The sequence below is a fragment of the Pleurodeles waltl genome, chromosome 12 (genome assembly GCF_031143425.1).
Source record: "Pleurodeles waltl isolate 20211129_DDA chromosome 12, aPleWal1.hap1.20221129, whole genome shotgun sequence".
Lineage (NCBI taxonomy): Eukaryota > Metazoa > Chordata > Amphibia > Caudata > Salamandridae > Pleurodeles > Pleurodeles waltl.
The window spans coordinates 696,104,669-696,125,306 of NC_090451.1; the positions used below are offsets into that span (position 1 = coordinate 696,104,669).

General features: G+C 45.7%; 1 protein-coding gene across 2 annotated transcripts in view; it reads right to left on the minus strand.

Annotated features, from left to right (window-relative positions):
- Positions 1 to 20,638, minus strand: part of NLGN2 (neuroligin 2) — a 275,173-nt gene that overhangs the window by 3,310 nt on the left and 251,225 nt on the right. For both annotated transcript variants that reach the window (XM_069215582.1, XM_069215583.1), the window contains 2 exons: positions 5,972 to 6,157; positions 3,920 to 4,709 (listed from right to left, as the gene is read on the minus strand). In XM_069215582.1, the coding sequence (XP_069071683.1) occupies positions 3,920 to 4,709; positions 5,972 to 6,157 (976 nt within the window). The remainder of the gene's footprint in view (positions 1 to 3,919; positions 4,710 to 5,971; positions 6,158 to 20,638) is intronic.

Here is a 20,638-nt window from a genome sequence, read left to right on the forward strand (position 1 = left end):
GCTAATGCTCATACAAGAAGACACGGTGCAGAACAGAAATCAATACACAGACAAGAAGCCAACGTGCAGACAAGAAGCCATGGTGCATAACAGATTCCAATGTACTGACAATCAAACACTACAAAGAGGCACAGTCAAGCAACTAGTGGAAAGACAAAAGGCCAAAGGGCAGAAAAGAATCCAATGTGCAGACAAGAAATAGGTGTGCAGTACAGGAGCCAATGTACAGACAAGAAGCCAAATGGACAGTCAGTGAGTTAATTCACAGACAAAGGTTAAAGCAAAGCAAAAAAAACGATGACCAATGCAAAACCAAAAAAATAAAAAGCATCAACTAAGAAACAGGTGCACATACAAAAGGCCAGTTCACAGACAATGAACCTTTGTAAAGAAAAAAAACATGGCACACACAAGGAACCAATGTAAAATAAAACAAACAGCCAAGGTATAGACAATTGTCTAAGACAACAACAACAAAGGCAAAGCACAGATAAGCCAGTGCACAGACAAGAAGGCAGTGTAATGTAAAGAACTGGCTGGGCTGACAAGTACAGATTCCCCCAACACGCTTGGCACTTTCTCTCTCTTCAAAATGTTAAAACACCACTTTGTATATGATCTATCAACATGATCAGATGATTAAAAGTACTAACAACATTGCTCTGCTTCAGGAGACACAAAGGCACTGATTAGTAAAAAAAAAACAAAAAAACACAACAACAGTATAGAAAACAGATAAAAGCAAAGCAGGTGAGTTTCACCTTTCGCTCTCTTTGGAAAATGCCAGATCGAAGTAAACAACAAGTTGAAGAGATCTAAGGTAGCCGTAATCACGGTCAGATGGAAGCTCTTTGGCTGCCTCAGTGTCTAGAGGACTAGGGGATGAATTGGTACTGCATGTCAGTGGCTGCCCTTGACTGCAGTCCTTTGCTTTGCGAGGCACCAGTCACAGATCATGAATAATAGGTGTTTGTCTACATCACCAGTAAACAAAAATTCTGATTCAAATGGGAGAATGACACGCAAGAGTAAACAAAAATTCTGATTCAAATGGGAGAATGACAAGGAAGAGAGCATCAAAAAGTATCTGGCCGGTGCTGGACAGGTTTATGCAAGATATGAGGCAAAGCTTTACTAAAACCAGGTCAGGTCCGAGGCATTCCTGGACGAATGTAACCCAAGGACACTCCTCAAATAATCTTTCTAAAACAGTGTGTCTCAGTGTTTCCTCCTGGGAATACTCAACTACATTCTATGTGGGCACAGAGAAGACCCTGTGTGCCTACCTCTGTCCAGGGTGAAGAGATACAACCAGCTTTTGCATCCCACTGGGTTCCCCCTGGGTGCACCAGGCAGGGAAATACAAATGGGCCCTTGGGATGTTGCATGAAGATCCCACCTCTGACACCAATACTTGTTTTTTTCTGTAGTGTTCTCTTCAAGATACAGCTTTTGGTAGAAGCTAATGTTTGAGACCTGAACCCGTGGATATGCTTGTCTGGTTAATTTCACACCTAAGTATTAAGTGGTAACCATGATACGCTTTGAATAGACTTCAATGGCCCATATGTCATTCATAGTCTACGTATGTGAAATGTAGGTGATATTTGGTATCAGCTGGATCAGTGGTGGCAACAAGTAGCAACTAAAGAGCGGAGGAGGGCCGCCACTGTGACACCCCGATTAAAACTCGGTCCATCTTGTGAATTCCTGAAAGGGGCTGCATTCTGTCTCTAAGTCACACAGCTATCTCTGCGCTTCAGTAGAGAGAATGGGATTTGATGATCTGCCAGCTGCCTGACGGAAGAAATATGGCCTAATGCTTAGGTTGCTGTCTTCAAAACCAGTTGTCAGTCCTCCCTTCCCCATTGCCCCATACTACATTATCCCACACTCGTTTCATTTACTGGGGAAAAAATTAGCTTTTTAAATCAGTCTAACCACTGGTAAGGCTATCAATGAGAATAAACCTGAACCTCAGATAGAATCTTGGGGAGTAAACTTCAAATATATTTCGATAACTGTTTACTGTGGTGAAAAGGGTCTTCGGAGGGGGATTTCAGCATAAGATATCACTTCTAAGAGGATATCCCTCTCTGGAGGGCATAATTGTGTGGGATATCACCTGGTACCCCAAACTAGTTAAGCTTGTGAAATGGAACTACCACAAATGGGGTTTGTACTGGTCCAGCAAAAAACACAGGTCCTAAACGTGAGGTCATCTTGATTTCTCGCCATATTGCAGTCATCCATGCTGTCCTGTTCTTATGTGAGGTCTTCGAGGAGGAAGAGGAAACGTAAGGCAGTTTGGCAAAGTGGGAGGATTAGGCACACTCTGGGGTGGAAAGGGACAAAGGCTTGGGAGGGACTAGAACCAGCTTAAAAAGATAAATCAGGAATCAACTATGTGCCAGTGATTGAGGGTAGATGTACTGCAATGGGTATTCTAACTCCATGGCACAGAAACTTTATAAAGACATGGCCTGAAACAGGGCATCCAGCTTGGCACAGTATCTGTGGCCCATCTTTTGCTAATTCCTGATAATATCTAGTTATGGCGATCCAAATGGATATCACAGCCGACACTTTTCTATCCTAAATGAGGAATATTCCCTCCGTATAGGGTCTGGTTGTCCCTTCTCTGTATGCCATTGTCACAGTTCCCACAACATGCATTAAGCCCAGCCAGCAAAATTGATTCTGCTGTAAGCTTTGTACCCTATAGTGGCTCTGACTTCCCGCCTGCTATCTCCACATTAAAAGTGAGGACTATGCCATTTAATAGGCTCCTAGATTGTGCAGAATGGCATCTAGATGGACTGAGGGCTCTGTAGAGCCCCTAAACATTGGAGTACCAACCTGTTTAGATACTGGATAAGTATCATGTTTTTCAACTTATTGCTGTTGAAGTTCGAACTCTTTGATGCCCACTCTCTCAACCTTTTATATGCTTGATGGTTCAATCATAGTTCTTCTAGGCTCCAGGTCACTGGGACACATTTTTAAATCCAAGGCTTTGTTTTAAAAAACATAGTAATCTGACTCAATAGTTTACATTGACATAAGTTGAAACTACATCTCTCAAAATGCACTATGTTTGTCTGAAAGCTGAAGTCAATTGGTAAAGCTAGCTTTGTGTAAAGATGAACTTTTGTCTTTTCCATGTTTCTTCCCTCTCATGTGAGTGTAATTTCTAAATGACCCAAGGTTCTCTTGGTGAACACTTGCCTTTTCCAAGCTATTTGTACCTTTGGGGCATTTGCCTGCCCTAGTCCCATCTCAGCGCCCTGCTCTCTGATGGGTGACCTCAGGTATCCACCCGCGAACCCCTGCTTGGGTTTCCCATGTGCGAATGGCTGAAAACAGACTACCTTCTTAATTCAAGCTGCTTGTTTTTGCAGGGGCTGAGTTTTTTTTAATTCTTGGAGGTCTCCAAACGTAGATACTCCATAACAGAAATTAACTCCTTACTCTCCTAGTGCCACATACTGAGTTCCAGGTCCATCTGTGGGTAGCTCATCCAGTTCAAGTTCATTCTTTGCAGTATGACTGATTTTATAATAGAATAAACAGGATAAATTATCCCAGAATGCTAAAATATATGTATCTGCATATATATATATATATATATATATATATATATATATATATATATATATATATATATATATATACAAACACCATAACACTTTGACAGCACTAAACTAGGATGCCTATATGACCATATATTCATTCATATACTTCCATGGGGCACTGAAACGGTTGACATCCTTCAGATATGGCTTCCATGCCTGCCTCACCCATGGCGCACTGGAGGAGGCTCTCCAAGGAACTCACAGCTTTCTTCTCAATGCCACTGAACCCTCTGAACTCACTCAAAACACCCAAAATAAAGGCTGGCGGTGCAGGCAACACTCACCCAGTTTTGGCAAAGTTGGTCCAGTAGGTCATCACCACAGCGCTCAGCATGACGTCACTCTTGGAGAAGTTGCAGGGGAACAGGTCTGTAGCACCAATCATGGGGACACCAAAAACGTACGGGATCTCGTCGCCATGGGCAGCGTCAGCCCACTCTGGTCTGGTGTCCGTCTGGCAGTGGTGGTAGAAGGTGTAGAAGTAGACGGGCGACTGGTACTCTGCATGGAGCTTGGCTGTGGCAACTGCTGGGGCTACCCACTGATGGTCGGTGAAGAGGGCCAGGAGGGTCTTCCGGCGCATCTCGCCATTGTCGCGGTCGGCCCAATCTGTGTACATGAATTTGATGGTCTCACGCAGGATATCCTTGCCCTCTGGGTAGCCGTAGAGGTTGTCCACAAAATTCGAGATTGTGAAGTCGAAGTAGCTGGCGGAAATGCCATCCTCGCTCTCCATCGAGTCCTCCACGAACTTCAGCCCCTCACCCTGGTTCACCCCAATCAGGATGTCATAGTTCAGGAACTCCCCTTGCTGCATGAGGATTTCTGGGTCATCAGGTACCACGTCACCATCCACCACAGGGCCAAATGCAATGTGGTATCGGGCTGGCTGGATGTCTTGGTCCACCAACTCGCGGTAGGGTTTCCGCCGGAGGCACTCCGCTAAGTCGGATGTGTCCGCATGGTTGCAGCCCACCTTGGCGGCCAGCATGCGGGTGTACTTCAAAGGCTGGTAGTTCACCGACCAGCTGGAGATGGCGGTACCGCTCTGGGCGATGGCCTTCTGGAACAAGCCTGGGGGGGGAAATATAATTGTGATTATTCGATGCATAGTGAAATATTGAATCTTGCACTCTAAGGATATCACTGTGGAGGGGGGCACTAACATCAGTGTGTGCAGAGGTCTGTGAGTGGCCAATGGGTGCTTCACTACTTTCCCTACTCATTTCTGAGTCACGTGATAAGACACCACTTCTCAGAAATGCAAATGTTTGTATATGAGATTTCTGTGGATGGAGACGCATATGTAAAGACCTAGCCTGCTCTTGTGTTCATTAGTTACTTTCAGCTTCTTTACTAAACCACTTTTTCAACTGGTTCTGCTTAGGCTGCCATGATTTCTACTAGAGTTGTTTCTGTTGGGGAAACACTATCTGGAGTAGTTCCTACAGGTTGCAGTTCTGCCTTACCATACTGCTCTGTCACCGAGAAACTCTATAGGCTGTTCTAAGTTTCATATATTCCTATTGGTTGCTGGAAAGCGGGAGTGGTTCCCATTGGTTACTGTTAAGCGGGAGTTGCTCCTATTGGTTGCTGTTAAGCTGGGCAGGAGCCTAGGACCTTTTCTGTTACACTGGAGCTCCTAATACACTAAACAGGACGTGGACCGTTCAGAATGACTTTACACGTACACTAAGCTTCCCTCCAAATGGTGCGTCCTTGAATTATTTAAAGGTCCAGCTTTCAACTTCTTTAAATATGCATTTCTAAGCTTTTAAACATTGCAGCCATTTAAAGAGCACTTTTAGGAAGTGCTAAGCAAGCTGAGAGAAAGCCAGATCAAATACCATTTGAACTGCTGTCCACTGAGTGTCGGAGGAACGTTTGGCACAAATTTAGTTTCCAAGAGTGAGCAGTGGAGAGCATTGTAGTAAAATGAAATCAGTAAGGGACTTCACACTGCTAAGTTCCAATCAGATCCTCATCCACATTCTGGGAACTCTTTTCGAACTAATCAGATCTAAAATACAGTTTGTAAAGGGCTCACCTAGTGACTGACGTAGTCCTAGCAGACAAGTTTAGCAGGTCCATGTGTGAATAGTTAGTTCAGTCCTCTGAGTTTTTCTTCAGAATTCCATCACTTGTAGTATTATTCACTCCAGTACCCAAACCAGGACTACAAGTCCCAGAATTATAAGGAGAAACAGGGACTGGACTAATTAGTCCCGACGTGACCTGGGAACCTTGGCATACTCCTGCCCTACTGAAGTGTTTCTCTGGGATCTCCTTTCCTCCCACCTCCCCCCCTTCTGGGTAGTACTAAGTGACAAAGGTACCTTCTGAGTGGTGAGAGAGGATGAGCAGGTTGACGCAGGAGGCTCCGGCCCCGGAACCGAAGATGGTGATGCGTTCGGGGTCACCGCCAAAGTGTGCAATGTTCTCCTCCAACCACCGCAAGGCCTGGATCTGGTCCATGAGGCCGTAGTTTCCTTTGGCTGACTGGTCCCCAGTGCTCATGAAACCTGCAGAGGAGACACCCAAGGCCCAAGAATAGAGTGAGAGCTTTGGCACCAAACAGTGGGCATTTAGGGCCAGATATAGCAAGCAGTTTTTCCCATTCTGTGTCTATGGGAAAATGTGTTTGTACACATGGCCCTTAATGAAAGGGATGGCTGCTGGACTGCTTGGCATGTAGTGCAGTAGGGATATCCATTGACCACAGCATTCTCAAACGCTTTCACACGAGTGCGCTAACATTGTGAGGATACATTTGCTGGAATTTTGCCATTCCAAACGAATTTGCACTCTGCAAAATTCTACCAGTATGAAATACTCCAACAAGTGCAAATTTAGGAGTTGGTTTATGGTGGGGAGGGTGAAATATAATTACGCCCACACAATTCTTGTTAAGGAGACAGATTTTTCACTTTGTGGAGCTTATAAAGTTTATTAACCTCAAAAAGTAGCTGTGGGTAGATGAGATTATATTGTGCAATGCCTATCAGATACGATGCATTACCTAGCAGGTGAGGGTGATGCTGCAGACATCACATGGGGAGGGAGATTTCTTCCAGGAGTTTTGGTGGACTCGTTCACCTCCCTACATGGCTTGCTATGGCTATGTATTTTACAAATAACATACTTGTCTCATTTATTTAAGTTTGTTTATCTCACTGGTACAGATGTTACCCACTGGACCACCATCTCCTCTTTTGCAATATGTCTCACTCATAAGAAAGCTGTTTTTTTTATTAGCTATTAGCATGTCTGACCAGTAAACAGTTGAAGGCACTAGGGACGGCGTCACTCATTAGGAGTAAGTCTCACTCATTAAAAAGCAGTGTCACTCGCAGTCACACCTGAGGGACTCTGGAAGCCACTGTTGTAACACTGTCACTCAGAAAGAGTACATCTCCCTCCAAAGGTAGCTGTATTATTGATCCAATAAGGGTCATAGTAACAGGGGTAATTAATTGGTCAAATTAACCAATAAGGTCAATCAGCCACACCATTAGCCGTTCTCGGCTGTGACAACTCCACGTGCCACTGATAGCACACTGGACCCACAACCTTCCACCATCCAACACTCCAAATGCCATAGTGTTAATAAAGCTACACATTTTTCCTTAATAGGGTAACAAAACAAAACCATACTACCACTAATTGTGTGTGTGTGTTTTTTTTTTTTTCTTCCATGTTAACTGGCAAACAAATCTCTAGGGTTTGAAACAACTGGATGTTGTAGCAGGTCACTCCCAGGATATTTTCAGGCCGGGCAAAACAAAATGCATGTGATGAACGTGTGACAATGGTATCTCTGACTACGTCTATTCACTTCGCCTTATCACCTCTCTCCATCTTGAGTTTGCTTAACCTTACCTTATTTCAGGCTACTTCAAAAACACCACAGTCCATTAAATTTTACAGAATGCCTATAGGATCATCGAACACAGGACTGCCAGTATTCCTATACGATAAACTACATGCCTCCATACATATCCAGCCTCCGCACACCAGACTTTGCTTTACGTGCTGATACTTATATCTCACCTCATCACAGCTCACATCCTCTGGACTTTAGTAGGGGTGGGTGTTACACGTGGAGTTTCACTCCATTGAATTCTGCGGAGTTACATTAAAACTTCATGAAATTCCACAAAGTTTCGTGAGTGGGTGGAAACCAGCATGTTGTGCTGGCCGAGCTGATTTTTAGCGCTGTGATCTTGTTCCGTGCTAGGGAATCAGCGCAAACAGCACCGCTTGGCACACTTGATGGTGATGCTGCTCAACTTGGTTTTGCTGCTGCTTAAGGAGATTTTCTACTCGAGCTGCAGGTTTCCTACACGATCGGTCGCGCCGGCCTTGACCATCAGCGTTAAGAAAATCTTGCTGAGTGCCCTCCTAGCGCCCGAAAGTCGTGTTAGGAGACGCCTATTCTCGCTCGCCAACTTAACATTCGAGAGCTCTGTGAGAGAGAAAATTTGTCCAGAACTCCATGTTACATGCGTGACGTGGAGTGGCCAAAACTCAGTGAACTCCACGGGAATAGCGATATTTATCGCTCACCCCTAGACTTTTGTTTACCCAACATTATTTACTTGTTTTCAAGTTGTGGAAAAAAGTAAGGCTGAGAAGTCCCACCAAGTTTTGAATACACACCCTGCAAATTACGCATAAGTAGTACTGCAGAAGCTCAGCTATATTCTCAGTTCCAGGGATTGACATACCTTGGTACCTCAGAGCCAAAGGGCAATCCTTGAGGGGTGTTGAAACTGTGACACCTGTGGGCCCCGAGGCTGACGAATTTGGAATCATCCAATTCATCACCAGCACAAAGCCCCTGACCCGCCATTTTGTTTACTCCCCTTCCCCAGCTTCAGGCCTCCTGCATCTTTAAAATGAGTTGCCTAGAAACCACGGAGAGGGGTCTTCTGTGGCGAGGATGGTGCCAGCCATTGGAGGATGCTCTGCGCATGCTCAGACGGCGGATCTATAAATAGCTTGACGCAGAGCACGAGGTTGACAGTATTTTTTATTGGCACTGAGGCTTGTGCCGGTATTCAATATTTATTAGGTTAATGGAGGCCCCGGCTCACCGTGAAGGCACTTGGAAACCATGGCAACAGAGCCTGGCTTAAGAGTCCCCATCAGAAGAGCGTGCACACGATCTGCGGTGTCTACGGAAGAGCTCACCGGGGCACACGGGAGGCGGCTTTAATTACCCCCGGGGTCCCTTGGAGTGGAGGGCAGAGTGGAGGGCACCGTATCATATGGCACCGCAGAGCTCTTGACAGGCTCAACACAGGAGTCCCCCCTGATGGATGCATCGCTGAGCCTATAGGCCGGAGCCTAGGCTGCATTAAAGGCGGCGCCTGGGCCATGGGTGGTTCAGTGAGGGGTGGTCTGAGATAGTGATAGTGAGAGGGCAGAAAATGGTTAGAGGATGCGATGCAGGTATAGAGGAAAGGACTGAAGCCAGAAGTTCTACTTGAGTGACAGGCGGGGTGCTCCCAATGTGGCAGATAATGGGTCTGAGATTCACTTAGACAAAGCGATTTGTCCAGGATCACACAAATGGGCAAGTGTAGACACCGGGATCAGAATACAGGCCTCCTGGTTCCCTAGCTAACAACTTAGCCACTCTGCTACATCACTTCCTGCCGTCCCTGTGGCCAGCCCACAGGGACTTAGAGTTGACCCGGAAGCTGGATCCAGCTCCAATGCAATCTATGTTTCTTACCTCCCGACCAAGTTGTGTGTATGAATATAAGGATGTAGTTTGGTGACTTTTTACAGTGCTGTGACCTAAGTCGAATGGCCAGGGTTGGGTTGCAACAAAGATTTTTGCAATTAATTTGCTGAATCATTAGGACAAATTACCACAGCATTTCTATGATGGAATTAAATCTGCTGGTAGATTCCTCTCTGGTTTTGGCACCCCCTCCACAGAGCAGAGCATCTCAGAATAATTGTCTTATAAGGCTCCTATCTCAACCGCTGGACCGGTGCAAGAACCAAGATGTAATCTGACAGCACTCAGGTCTGGACTGTCTGACTACCATTACCGTGGGCCACTGAAGCATCACTAGCTGTTAAACCCTATCCAGAAATTAATAGATGGATGCTGCCTCTGTCTAGATGGATCTAAAAACAAAAATCCAAACTTTAGGTGGTCAAGACATGGATTCTCTGCCACCCCAGGACCTACGCCCAGCGACACACAGAAAGCTAAAAACCTGGCAATTGTTTGTGACTCCAACCTCTGATTCATTCCTCAAAGCCATCCCAAAAACCTGAGAAAGATAAATTAAACCCATCACACAACTGTGCCCAACTACAGTATGCAAAACCTAGCAACATCTAAAAGCGTGCTGCAAAATCCGCCACAAACTATGAGGTGCAAAATAGGTGGCAAACGCCTACGCTTTGCCTCACTCTCAGTCGCACACATTCCATGCATCCGCAAAATGAAAACTGGAGGTCGCTCATTCTCTTACATCACACCCAGGACGTGGAACGACCTTGCTGTACACAACAGAGCCTCCTCCTTGAGTTCCACAGGAAGCTGAAGACGTGGCTCTTCGTATAAGCACCTTGGGGACCGCAAAACTACACATGTGCAAGCACCAGGATACCCTCTTAGGTGATCAGCGCGTTATACATATCAATATATCCTAACATAACATATACAACAAAGAGATAAAAAAAACACACCACAAAAACTGTCTCCAACGCAAAAAAAAAATCCAAAATGAGACACAACCTCCATCGTAAAATCCTACTCAAATATGAGAAGGGAGCGCAGAAGGAAGGGCAGACGTAAATGAAAGGGAGGTAAGGAGGGGAGGGGCCGGGGGACAGAAAGCGGATATGATTGAAGTGTACTGAGAAGAAGAGCAGGCATCCAGAGGCAGCAGCGCCCCCTCCACCCTGCTGGAGTCCAGATTTATAAGCTGAATATTGGCAAGCGGCTGAGATTGATAGAGGTGCTGGCTTGTGCCCGCAGCCTGTCTGCACGGGCCCCGCAGAGAGACCAGCAGGTTGATTAAACCCTCACATTTTGGGGAGGAGGGACAAGGGTGCAGACCGAGAGAAAAGGGAGAGACATCACTGCAGGGCCCCGGCAACAACCAGGTCTGCAGAAAGTAAATGATTGGGAAAAGGCCTTCTCCAGACGTGCTCCAGGAAAAACACGTCACCCCAGGGGAGACTGACTCTCCACCACTGCAGAAGACTTCAAAAGATGCATCTGCGGCCATTACTCAGCCGTGCACACAGGACCCGGAAGACCATGTCACACCCTCGGAGACTGACTCCCTTCTGCTGCACAAGGCATTAAAAGATGCATCAGCGGCCATTACTCAGCCATGCACACAGGATCAGGAAGACCATGCCACCCCAGGGGAGAATGGCTCTACTCAACTTCACAAGGCCTAAAGAGAGCCATCAATGGCCATTACTCAGCCATCCATTCAGGATCCGTAAGACCACGTCTCTCCAGGGGAGACCGGCTCTCTTCCGCTGCACAAGGTTTAAAGTGATGCACCAATGGCCATTACTCAGCCATGTACACAGGATCCGGAAGACCACGTCACCCCAGGGGAGACTGGCTCCCTTCTGCTGCACAAGGCATTAAAAGACGCATCAACGGGCATTATTCAGCCATGCACCTAGGACCGGAAGACCATGTCACCCCAGGGGAGAATGGCTCCCTTCCGCTGCAGAAGGCTTCAAGTGATGCATCAATGGCCATTATTCAGCCGTGCACCTAGGACCGGAAGACCATGTCACCCCAGGGGGGAATGGCTCCCTTCCGCTGTAGAAGGCATTAAAAGATGCATTAATGACCATTACTCAGCCATGCACACAGGACCCGGAAGACCACGTCTCTCCAGGGGAGACCAGCTCTCTTCCGCTGCACAAGGCATTAAAAGATGCATCAATGACCATTACTCAGCCGTGCACACAGGACCCGGAAGACCAAGTCACACCAGGGGAGACTGACTCCCTTCTGCTGCACAAGGCATTAAAAGATGCATCGGCAGCCATTACTCAGCCATGTACCTAGGACAGGAAGACCATGTCACCCCAGGGGAGAATGGCTCTCCTCCCCTTCACAAGGCCTCAAGAGATGCATCAATGACCATTACTCAGCCATGCACACAGGACCCGGAAGACCACGTCTCTCCAGGGGAGACCAGCTCTCTTCCGCTGCACAAGGTTTAAAGAGATGCACCAATGGCCATTACTCAGCCATGCACACAGGATCCGGAAGATCATGTCACCCCAGGGGAGAATGGCTCCCTTCCACTGCAGAAGGCTTCAAGTGATGCATCAATGGCCATTATTCAGCCGTGCATCTAGGACCCGGAAGACCATGTCACCCCAGGGGAGAATGGCTTCCTTCCGCTGCATAAGGCTTCAAGTGATGCATCAATGACCATTATTCAGCTGTGCACCTAGGACCCGGAAGACCATGTCACCCCAGGGGAGAATGGCTTCCTTCCGCTGCATAAGGCTTCAAGTGATGCATCAATGGCCATTATTCAGCCGTGCACCTAGGACCCGGAAGACCACGTCACCCCAGGGGAGAATGGCTCCCTTCTGCTGCACAAGGCATTAAATGATGCATCAATGGCCATTATTCAGCAATGCATCCAGGACCCAGAATAACAAGTCACTCACCGCAGGGGAGATTGGCTCTCCTCTGCTGCAGAAGGCTTCAAGAGAATGCATCTGTGGCCATTACTCAGTAACTTCAGGCCCTATCTTCCTCCTCCAGTCCTGCCTCCTTTTCCTACCCCTCTTACCTAGCAGAGCATTCTGTGGCTATGCAGATACCAGTACAAGCACACTGAGGGCTGGCACTGTGCCCTGCATCAGTAAGACACCACCTGCAGCCCTGGTCTCCTTTCATTTCAAACCCTGTGTGCATGCACTGCGTGGCTATAGCGGTGCCAGTCAAACCCCATAGTTGACTGGTGGCAGAAACGTGCCAACTTTTTCTGCCCAAGTGAGCGACGCGATAATTCAGCAACCTGGAGTCACGGGTTTTAATCCGAGGTCTGTATTTGACAAAACTATGTGTGATTCTGGGCAAATCAACTGATTATCTGTGCCATACTGTGAATACGTGTCAATGCCCACCATGGCTCCAGTAGCCTGTTTCCTCCCCAACACTTCCTGGTTTTTGTACTGGCGCCTTAACCGAGCTGAAGCACACACCAAATGTCTCTGTGTGCAAACACCTCATGTTCCAGACATTCCTGCTACAATAAAACTCTTTCTTGTAAAACTTTGTACTCATTTTGACTCTGGTCTCTGCTACACCAAGGCAGTGGCACCTTGACCAATCCAAGCCTGGTTGGGTGTTAAGCCTTCTTGTGACCTTGAACAGAGCCCTTTTATCGTGGGTGCCTAGTTTCACTGCTCAGCGGGTTCCTAAACCTTTTAGACCCACTTTTTAGAACAACAAACTTTCACGACCCACCTTCCTTTAAACGACAGGAGGCGGTGTGATTTTAGAATGCAACTAAAGCATGGTGTGGTACAGCACTGTCATTTACAGACCGCACATTCTCCATTGAAATGGCCGCCAAATTTGCAGACATACAGTTTTACCGATAACACTACATAGCACACAAATGATAATGTGTGGAAATCAGGTTTCTCTGAATATTTGTCATTTGTGCATCACTAAGTAAATGTCTTGATTTGTTTTCATCCTAATAAAATCTCCGTTGCCAGCGCACTAAAGAATTACAAAAAATTGCTTCGTTTTTGCATTTCTAACTGCTGGATTCACACAGTTCATTTACAAGTATTTACATTTTCTTGTACATCGCAGAAAACAACATTATACATTGTCACATAATTCACTTTAAAAGCTACTCTCACCTTGCAGTCAGAAAAAGGAAAGTAAACACCAGTCTCCTTGTTAAAAGAATAAAGCAGCCTGGCATTTGACCTCTCTCTTAGAATCACAGCGGGTGTGACAAGTTATACATAATTTAAAGGCAGCTTTATGTATTGCTCTGACTTTCCTCACCCACCAAAAATCAGCTTGAGACCCAACAGTGGGTTGTGACCCACAGTTTGGGAAACACTGTTCTACACAACTGAGATGTACCTCACTGTTCCTTGTACCCCAATAAAGCTACAAGCCCTCCTGACTGTTGTGATCTCCAAGGTAATCTATGCTAACAGCCTAGCTTACGTGGAAACTGTAACGAATCCTGAAGGCCGTAACAAGACTTCTCCTCCGCCTACACACTCAGGAGCACATGATGGGTCGTACGAGCAGTTCATTGGCTACTTATAACGAGATGATCAACGTTTAAGGTTAAACTACAGAAACAGTGCACTTGGAACAAGCAAAAGCTCATGGGGAATGCAGAATTAGTAAAAAATGTAAACTGGAATTACATCACTAACATGGATTACCTTTATGGTTTTTTACATTAATTGTTGAGAAAACATTCAGTGTTTTGGCCTGTAAAGTTTGTAGCATGAATATAAGATACAGGTCATTTCAGTCAGTTCCTAATGACCACCACGACACAGCACACTTAGTCCCTGTATGTCGGTAAATACGGTCTGGAATAGGGTATGCAGGTATGGATTGTAGGCCTGGGTGAAATTTCAATTACGCCAGAGTAATCAAAGTAATTTCAGTAATTACTGATTTCTCTTGTCATGCAAAATTACCTAAATTATGCGATTACACTACTTTGAGTAATTAAAAGCAATGTCAGTTGAAAATCCCACTGCAGGAGAACAGGAACGATGAACTAAGAAAGAGAGAGCAGTTGCGCGGTAAGGCTGTTACTGTCCTGTAGGTTTTAATGATACTTGCATAGCACAAAATGCATTCTCGGGTCCATTTTCGATGCAGTAGTACATATTGCACTATGAAAATATGGCTAAATGCTGGATTACACTTCTCACATAATGCCGCATATTTATGATTAATTGTGCAAAATTACGAGTAATTATGCTACTGAGAATTACGCCAGTTACAGCCAGCCCTAATAGATGTCCTGCTCAAGTGTGCACATCCTGTTACAGGTGCCACAGGCTCTGCAAGTGGGGTTACGAGGGAGAGTGCCCGCACCTCCAACATAACCATGTTTAAGTTCAAAAGGTTAATAAGCAATAAAGATGCCTTTCAATGTTGCTTTTTTATTTTGTCACATTTCCTGTGCATTCAAGGATAGGGGTCAAATGTCAAGCTCTGTCTTCTGACCAGTTGCTGCTACTGGACACTGGTGTTTAGTTTTCTTTATCTGACTGCAAAGTTAGAGGGTTTTGTAAAGTGAACTATCTTTCAGTCTTGATGGCTGACAGGGAGTATGAAAAGAAAGGCTTTAGGATGTCAGTTTTGTTCCTAATGCGCAAGAACTTAAATACCTATAAAATAACTGTACAAATATTTCAAAATATATCAGTAGTTAGGAAAGCGCAAATAAAACACACTTTAAAAAAAAAAAATCTGAAGCGTGATAGAAACAAAGATTTTAATAGGATCAAAAGGAATCGAGACACTTTACTTTGTGATGTGCAAATGTAAACATTTTCTGAAAACCGATTTTTACACATTATCGCTTATGCACTACATAATTTTAACAGTAAAACTTCACATCCTTGCACATTTTGGGGTCATTTCAGTGGAAAATGTGCCGTCTGTAAATGACGGAGCATTACCACACCATGCTTTTTTAATATATTTCTGACAGTGTGCTTCAAAATGCATCACCGGCTATATACCATACTTACCCCTCTCCTGCTGTATGGGCTGGACTATTTTATTTGTTCTTTGTGTGACGTTTACAGTGTTTGCAATCCCTATGGCTTCCGTGGGGTAACTTAGATGGCGCCACCTCCACTCTGAAAACTGTTCCAGCACCACTGACAGGCGCACACGCTTTGCTTTAGGCCTTGCATATATGGGATTCTGTGATATAGGTGAAGCTATGCATGCCTCCCCCTCCCAGCAAAAGTGACGTGTTCCCTGCGTCATTGGCCTCGTGCACCACACCTCCTCCTCTCTGCCCCCGCCAAAAGCACGAGATGGCGCTCATTTTTCACACGTTTTAATTAAAGACGGAGCTGTGAATGGTTGTTGGTTCTGTGCACGGAGGCAAGCTATATCTGGAAGCTTCTCAGAGACTGATCAAGGCTCACTGAGAGGGGCTGCGGTGTAGGTGGGCCTGTCCTGCCTCACAACACCTGCCTGGGACCACTAGTGGGGCCCTCAATGGGAGGGAAGGGGGCCCTCTCCATCTTGGGAGATACCAACAAGAGCTAAGATGGCAGAAAACAAAGGGCCTCATTATCAACGTGACAAATATTCCGTTCGCTGTATGACGATTTCCATAGAATATAATGGAATCATAATATGGCGGATATGACATCCATCACATTTGTAACAGAGTAACCCTATCTCTGCAGGGCTACGGAAGAAACAGGCAGAAGTTGGCGAGCCAATAAATTTGCAGAGAGAGCCGAGCAGGGTTCTGCCTCTTGGAGCCCGTGCAGGAACAGAGCTTGAAAATATTTGGCTCGTAAAATATGCAACAGACATCATGTTAGAATATGCTGAGGTATCTTCAAAATTCAAAAAGATGTATTTCCTTAACACCCGTGAAGAGTTTCACCTCAGTACATCAGATTCCATGACTGCATTAAGAGTGAGAGTTTTTCAACAGAGCTGAGAAACATTCCTGCCTCTGCCCTAATGACAATGCAATGTGTGAACTCAGGAGTAAGTCAGCTGTTGTGTGTACCCTATATACCTTATTACAGATAGAGTGACATTCTAGGCTATTAAATCAAACACAAGAAAGGTTTTTGTACAGCACATATCCTGACCCTACATATTTGAAGGTACTATCATAAACTGGAGGCTCAGTTAAATAAAGTATTTGCCTAGGATCACACAATGTGGTGAAGCAGGGAAGCCGGGATTGAGATTTCCCAATTTCACACTGTGCTATTTAGCCACTAGATGGGTATTTATTTCTGATTTCAAAGGTTAGTGCTTTGTCCTTTATTTTTGGAGGACAAGATTACAGTGTGGGTGACATAATCTACATATAATTACTGGCAGTTTTACATAGCACAACCCGATCCTTGAATTAAAGCTGTAGCCACTAGGCCACATCACCTCCATGAAAGGATGACTCATTTTGGACTTGAGATTCCAAAAGCCAGAGCCAGCCATTGGACATGAGCCTGGACCAAGCATTCAGTGGCTTGCCCATCTTGAGAGACAAGACACAGAAAGACAGAATTTCACAGGAGACAGACTTTAAAGGCCAAATTCACAAATATCTGTGTCATTCTATGCACCCCTTAATCATAGCTGCCAAGTGGCCCCTTGTCATGAAAAGGGTGACCAGATGACTTCATATCATCAGACATTACTCCAGTCCAGACATTCCTTCTACCAGCCATTGTAATCTGTAAATGTAATCCCATTGGTTTAATTGAGTCTTACCAGGCCCAGAACACCCAAAAAGTGTAGCACTGTCATCGGAAAGGCCAGGACTGGAACACAGTGCTGCCATCGGCATCAAGTTGTCCTTCAGAATTGCATGTACTGCAGCTAGCCTCTGCATGGCATCATTAGGACTCCGCAGCAGGAGACTGTATAGATGCTATGATGAGCATACAAGTGGTACTGCATCACTTCTAAGAGAGGGAAGCTTGTGTGGCTGCTGCCCATGCTATGCCTGTCCCGTGTGTGGTAGCCATCTGACATGGAAGCTAGCTACGTTTTACCTCTTCTGCATGATGGAAGCTTGCACAGCTGCAGTCCATGCTGTGCCTGTCCCGAGGGTGGGAGCCAGCTTACACCAAAGCTGGCTACGCTTTAACTCTTCTGTGTGATGGAAGCTTGTACAGCTGCAGCCCCGTGCTGTGTCCTTCCCATGTGTAGGTGCCACCTTACACCGAAACTGGCGACGCTTTACCTCTTCTGTCTGATGGAAGTTTGCACCTGCTCATCCCTTGTGTGGAACCAAGCTTGCAGTGAAGCTGGCTACGCTTTATCTCTTCGGTGTGATGGAAGCTTTCACAGCTGCTTCTGCCCATGATGTGCCAATCCGGGTGTGGAACCCAGCTTACAGTAAAGCTGGCTACGCTTTCTCACTTCTGCGTGATGGAAGCTTGCACAGCTGCAGCCTGTGTTATGCCCGTCCTGTGTGTGGAAGCCAACATATATTGAAGCTAGCTACGCTTTATCTCTTGTGAGTGAGGGAAGTTCACACAGCTACAGCCAGGCTGTGCCCGTCTTGTGTGCGGAAGCCAGAGTACACTGAAGCTGGCTATGCTTTACCTCTTCTGCATGATGGAAGCTTCGACAGCTGCAGCCGTACTGTGCCTGTCCCATGTGCGGAAGCCATGTACACTGAAGGGCAGCAGGTCATGGAACCGTTCTTTGGAATACTGAAGAGACGGCAGGTCATGAACTGCTATTCGGGGTCATGAAGAGGTGGCAGGTCATGGAACAGTTCTTTGGGGTCATGAAGAGGTGACAGGTCATGGAACAGTTCTTTGGGGTCCTGAAGAGGTGACAGGTCATGGAACAGTTCTTTGAGACTATGAAGGGGTAACAGGTCATTGAACAGTTCTTTGGTGTCATGAAGAAGTGGCAGGTCATGAAACAGTTCTTTGGGGTCATGAAGAGGTGACAGGTCATGGAACAGTTCTTTGGGGTCCTGAAGAGGTGACAGGTCACGGAACAGTTCTTTGGGATTATGAAGGGGTAACAGGTCATGGAATAGTTCTTTGGTGTCGTGAAGAAGTGGCAGGTCATGGAACAGTTCTTTGGGGTCATGAAGAGGTGACAGGTCATGGAACAGTTCTTTGGGGTCCTGAAGAGGTGACAGGTCATGGAACAGTTCTTTGGGATTATGAAGGGGTAACGGGTCATGGAACAGTTCTTTGGTGTCATGAAGAAGTGGCAGGTCATGGAACAGTACTTTGAGGTCATGAAGAGGTGACAGGTCATGGGACAGTTCTTTGGGGTCATGAAGAGGTGACGGGTGCATCTGTAGCCCCATCACTCAGTGGGTTTTAAGAAACCATGAGCCCAGCCGCACTTTCGTCCTGTGGTACTGTCTCTTACTGAACTTATAACACTCCCCTATGTCCAGCGAGTGCCTTTCCCATTCCCAATTACTCTTTGATTTCTCCTTTTTGGCACTTGCATGCTGCAGCAATCACTAGTTGATGCATTAAGCCTTGAATTATCTGTTCTGCGTGGTCACCTGCACCCTTGGAGTACATAGTATTTCAAAGAGACCATCAAACGTGGGCCAGAAAATTTATGGAGGATCCTTAGCGCCATGGAACACTCAAGGGAGATTTTCTGCTCGCTCAACAAAAGAAAACACTGCCCCTTACACCGGTGCTGCAGTGCACCATTCCTATCCATTCCCGGCTCTGCCCTATGACTGAAGCCCCCACCACTGCCCTAGTTTTGCAGATCCCTGGAGCACCATGGCATTTAGAACTTTAAGCCCATGGGTATCGCAAAATTTGTTATTTTCTTGCACCTGATGCCCTTTTCCATTCATTACGATGTCACCCTTCTTTACTGTTTTGTCATTCTGTCCATTATTTACAAATTGTGAATAAATAAAATAATCAAATAGCTAAGAGCAGCAGCTGACAGCAAAGAATGCTATGCAGCAACAGCCATAGTCCTTTTTGGAAGCAAGAGGGCCTTTTTGCACTCAGGAATAGCACTAAATGCAACAGAATACATTTTGTAAGCGTGAGCAGACACTCGCTAAATGTGCATTTGAGGTGGAATTTCCCTCCAATTTATTTCTGGCATTGAGCTCTATTTTCTTAGCGCAATATGCACCCTTGCATCCAAAATGAACATGGGTGTGCATTTTGCTCCAAGAAATAGCGCTAAATGCAGCAGAATACATATAACGAGAGGCCGCTTGTGCTCGCTAAGTGTGCACTTGTACTAGGATTTTAAACTCTCAAACTACATGAGAAGGAGTAATTGTGTGATTATCCGCCATTTGTGTCAAAGAGTAATGCAGAATTACTGAAATCATTCTGATTACTCTGATGTAAATTGAAATTACACCCGGCCCTAGTCCTAACTCGGAAATCCTAATCTGTGGATAATAGAACAACTATAATCCGATGAAAGTCTGGGCTAAGAAAATTAAATCCTCTGTTGTCAAATCACCGGACGTAAAGAACATGATTGGTACAATGGACTCTGAACTCTCACTTCAATGTCTGATCAACAATGTGATGAAAAGCATCTGCAACATCATGAGAACCCTATGAAGGAACTTTCTCTACCTAGGTCATCACCATAGGGTACAAGCCGCCACTGTCTTAGTACTCGCAACATAAGATTAGGACAATGGACTCTATATCAGGCTTAAATTGACTCATCAAAAACTCCACCAAGTGAACAATGCCACCACCATAAAGTTCTTGACCTCACCAGATGTGATGACAAAGGTCTCTGCAGTGGCTACCAGTCACTAAAATATTTTTCAAAGCCATCTGATTTACCCTCAAGGCGAAGCACAGAACTGGAACAATTATTCTCCAATTTAAATTCTAAATTTGCACCCAAAGGAGGAACCTTAAATCGAGATTGGCAACACTGGCACTCATGTCTCCTTTTCAAAGGAAACAGAGTAGGTGGATGATCCTTTGTCACAACGGTGACGGACATCCCGTCTGCCAAAATCTAAATCCCATTATATTCTATCGGGCTTAGATTTCAGCGGGCAGGCTATCCGTCACAGCCCTTCCACCGAGTTCTAAATCAGGCCCTAAGTTTCAACCTCTCTAGCACTGCACAGACTGAACTCTCTGCAGACCAGCAGAAAGCAAGCAGAGCTGGGCAGTGCCATCCTTGTCTACAGGTCACAAAGTGATACTGGACTGGAGCTCAGTTTCATCCATACGTTATATTGTGTTGCTAATTATGAACTGTCCAATGTAATGCCCAACTT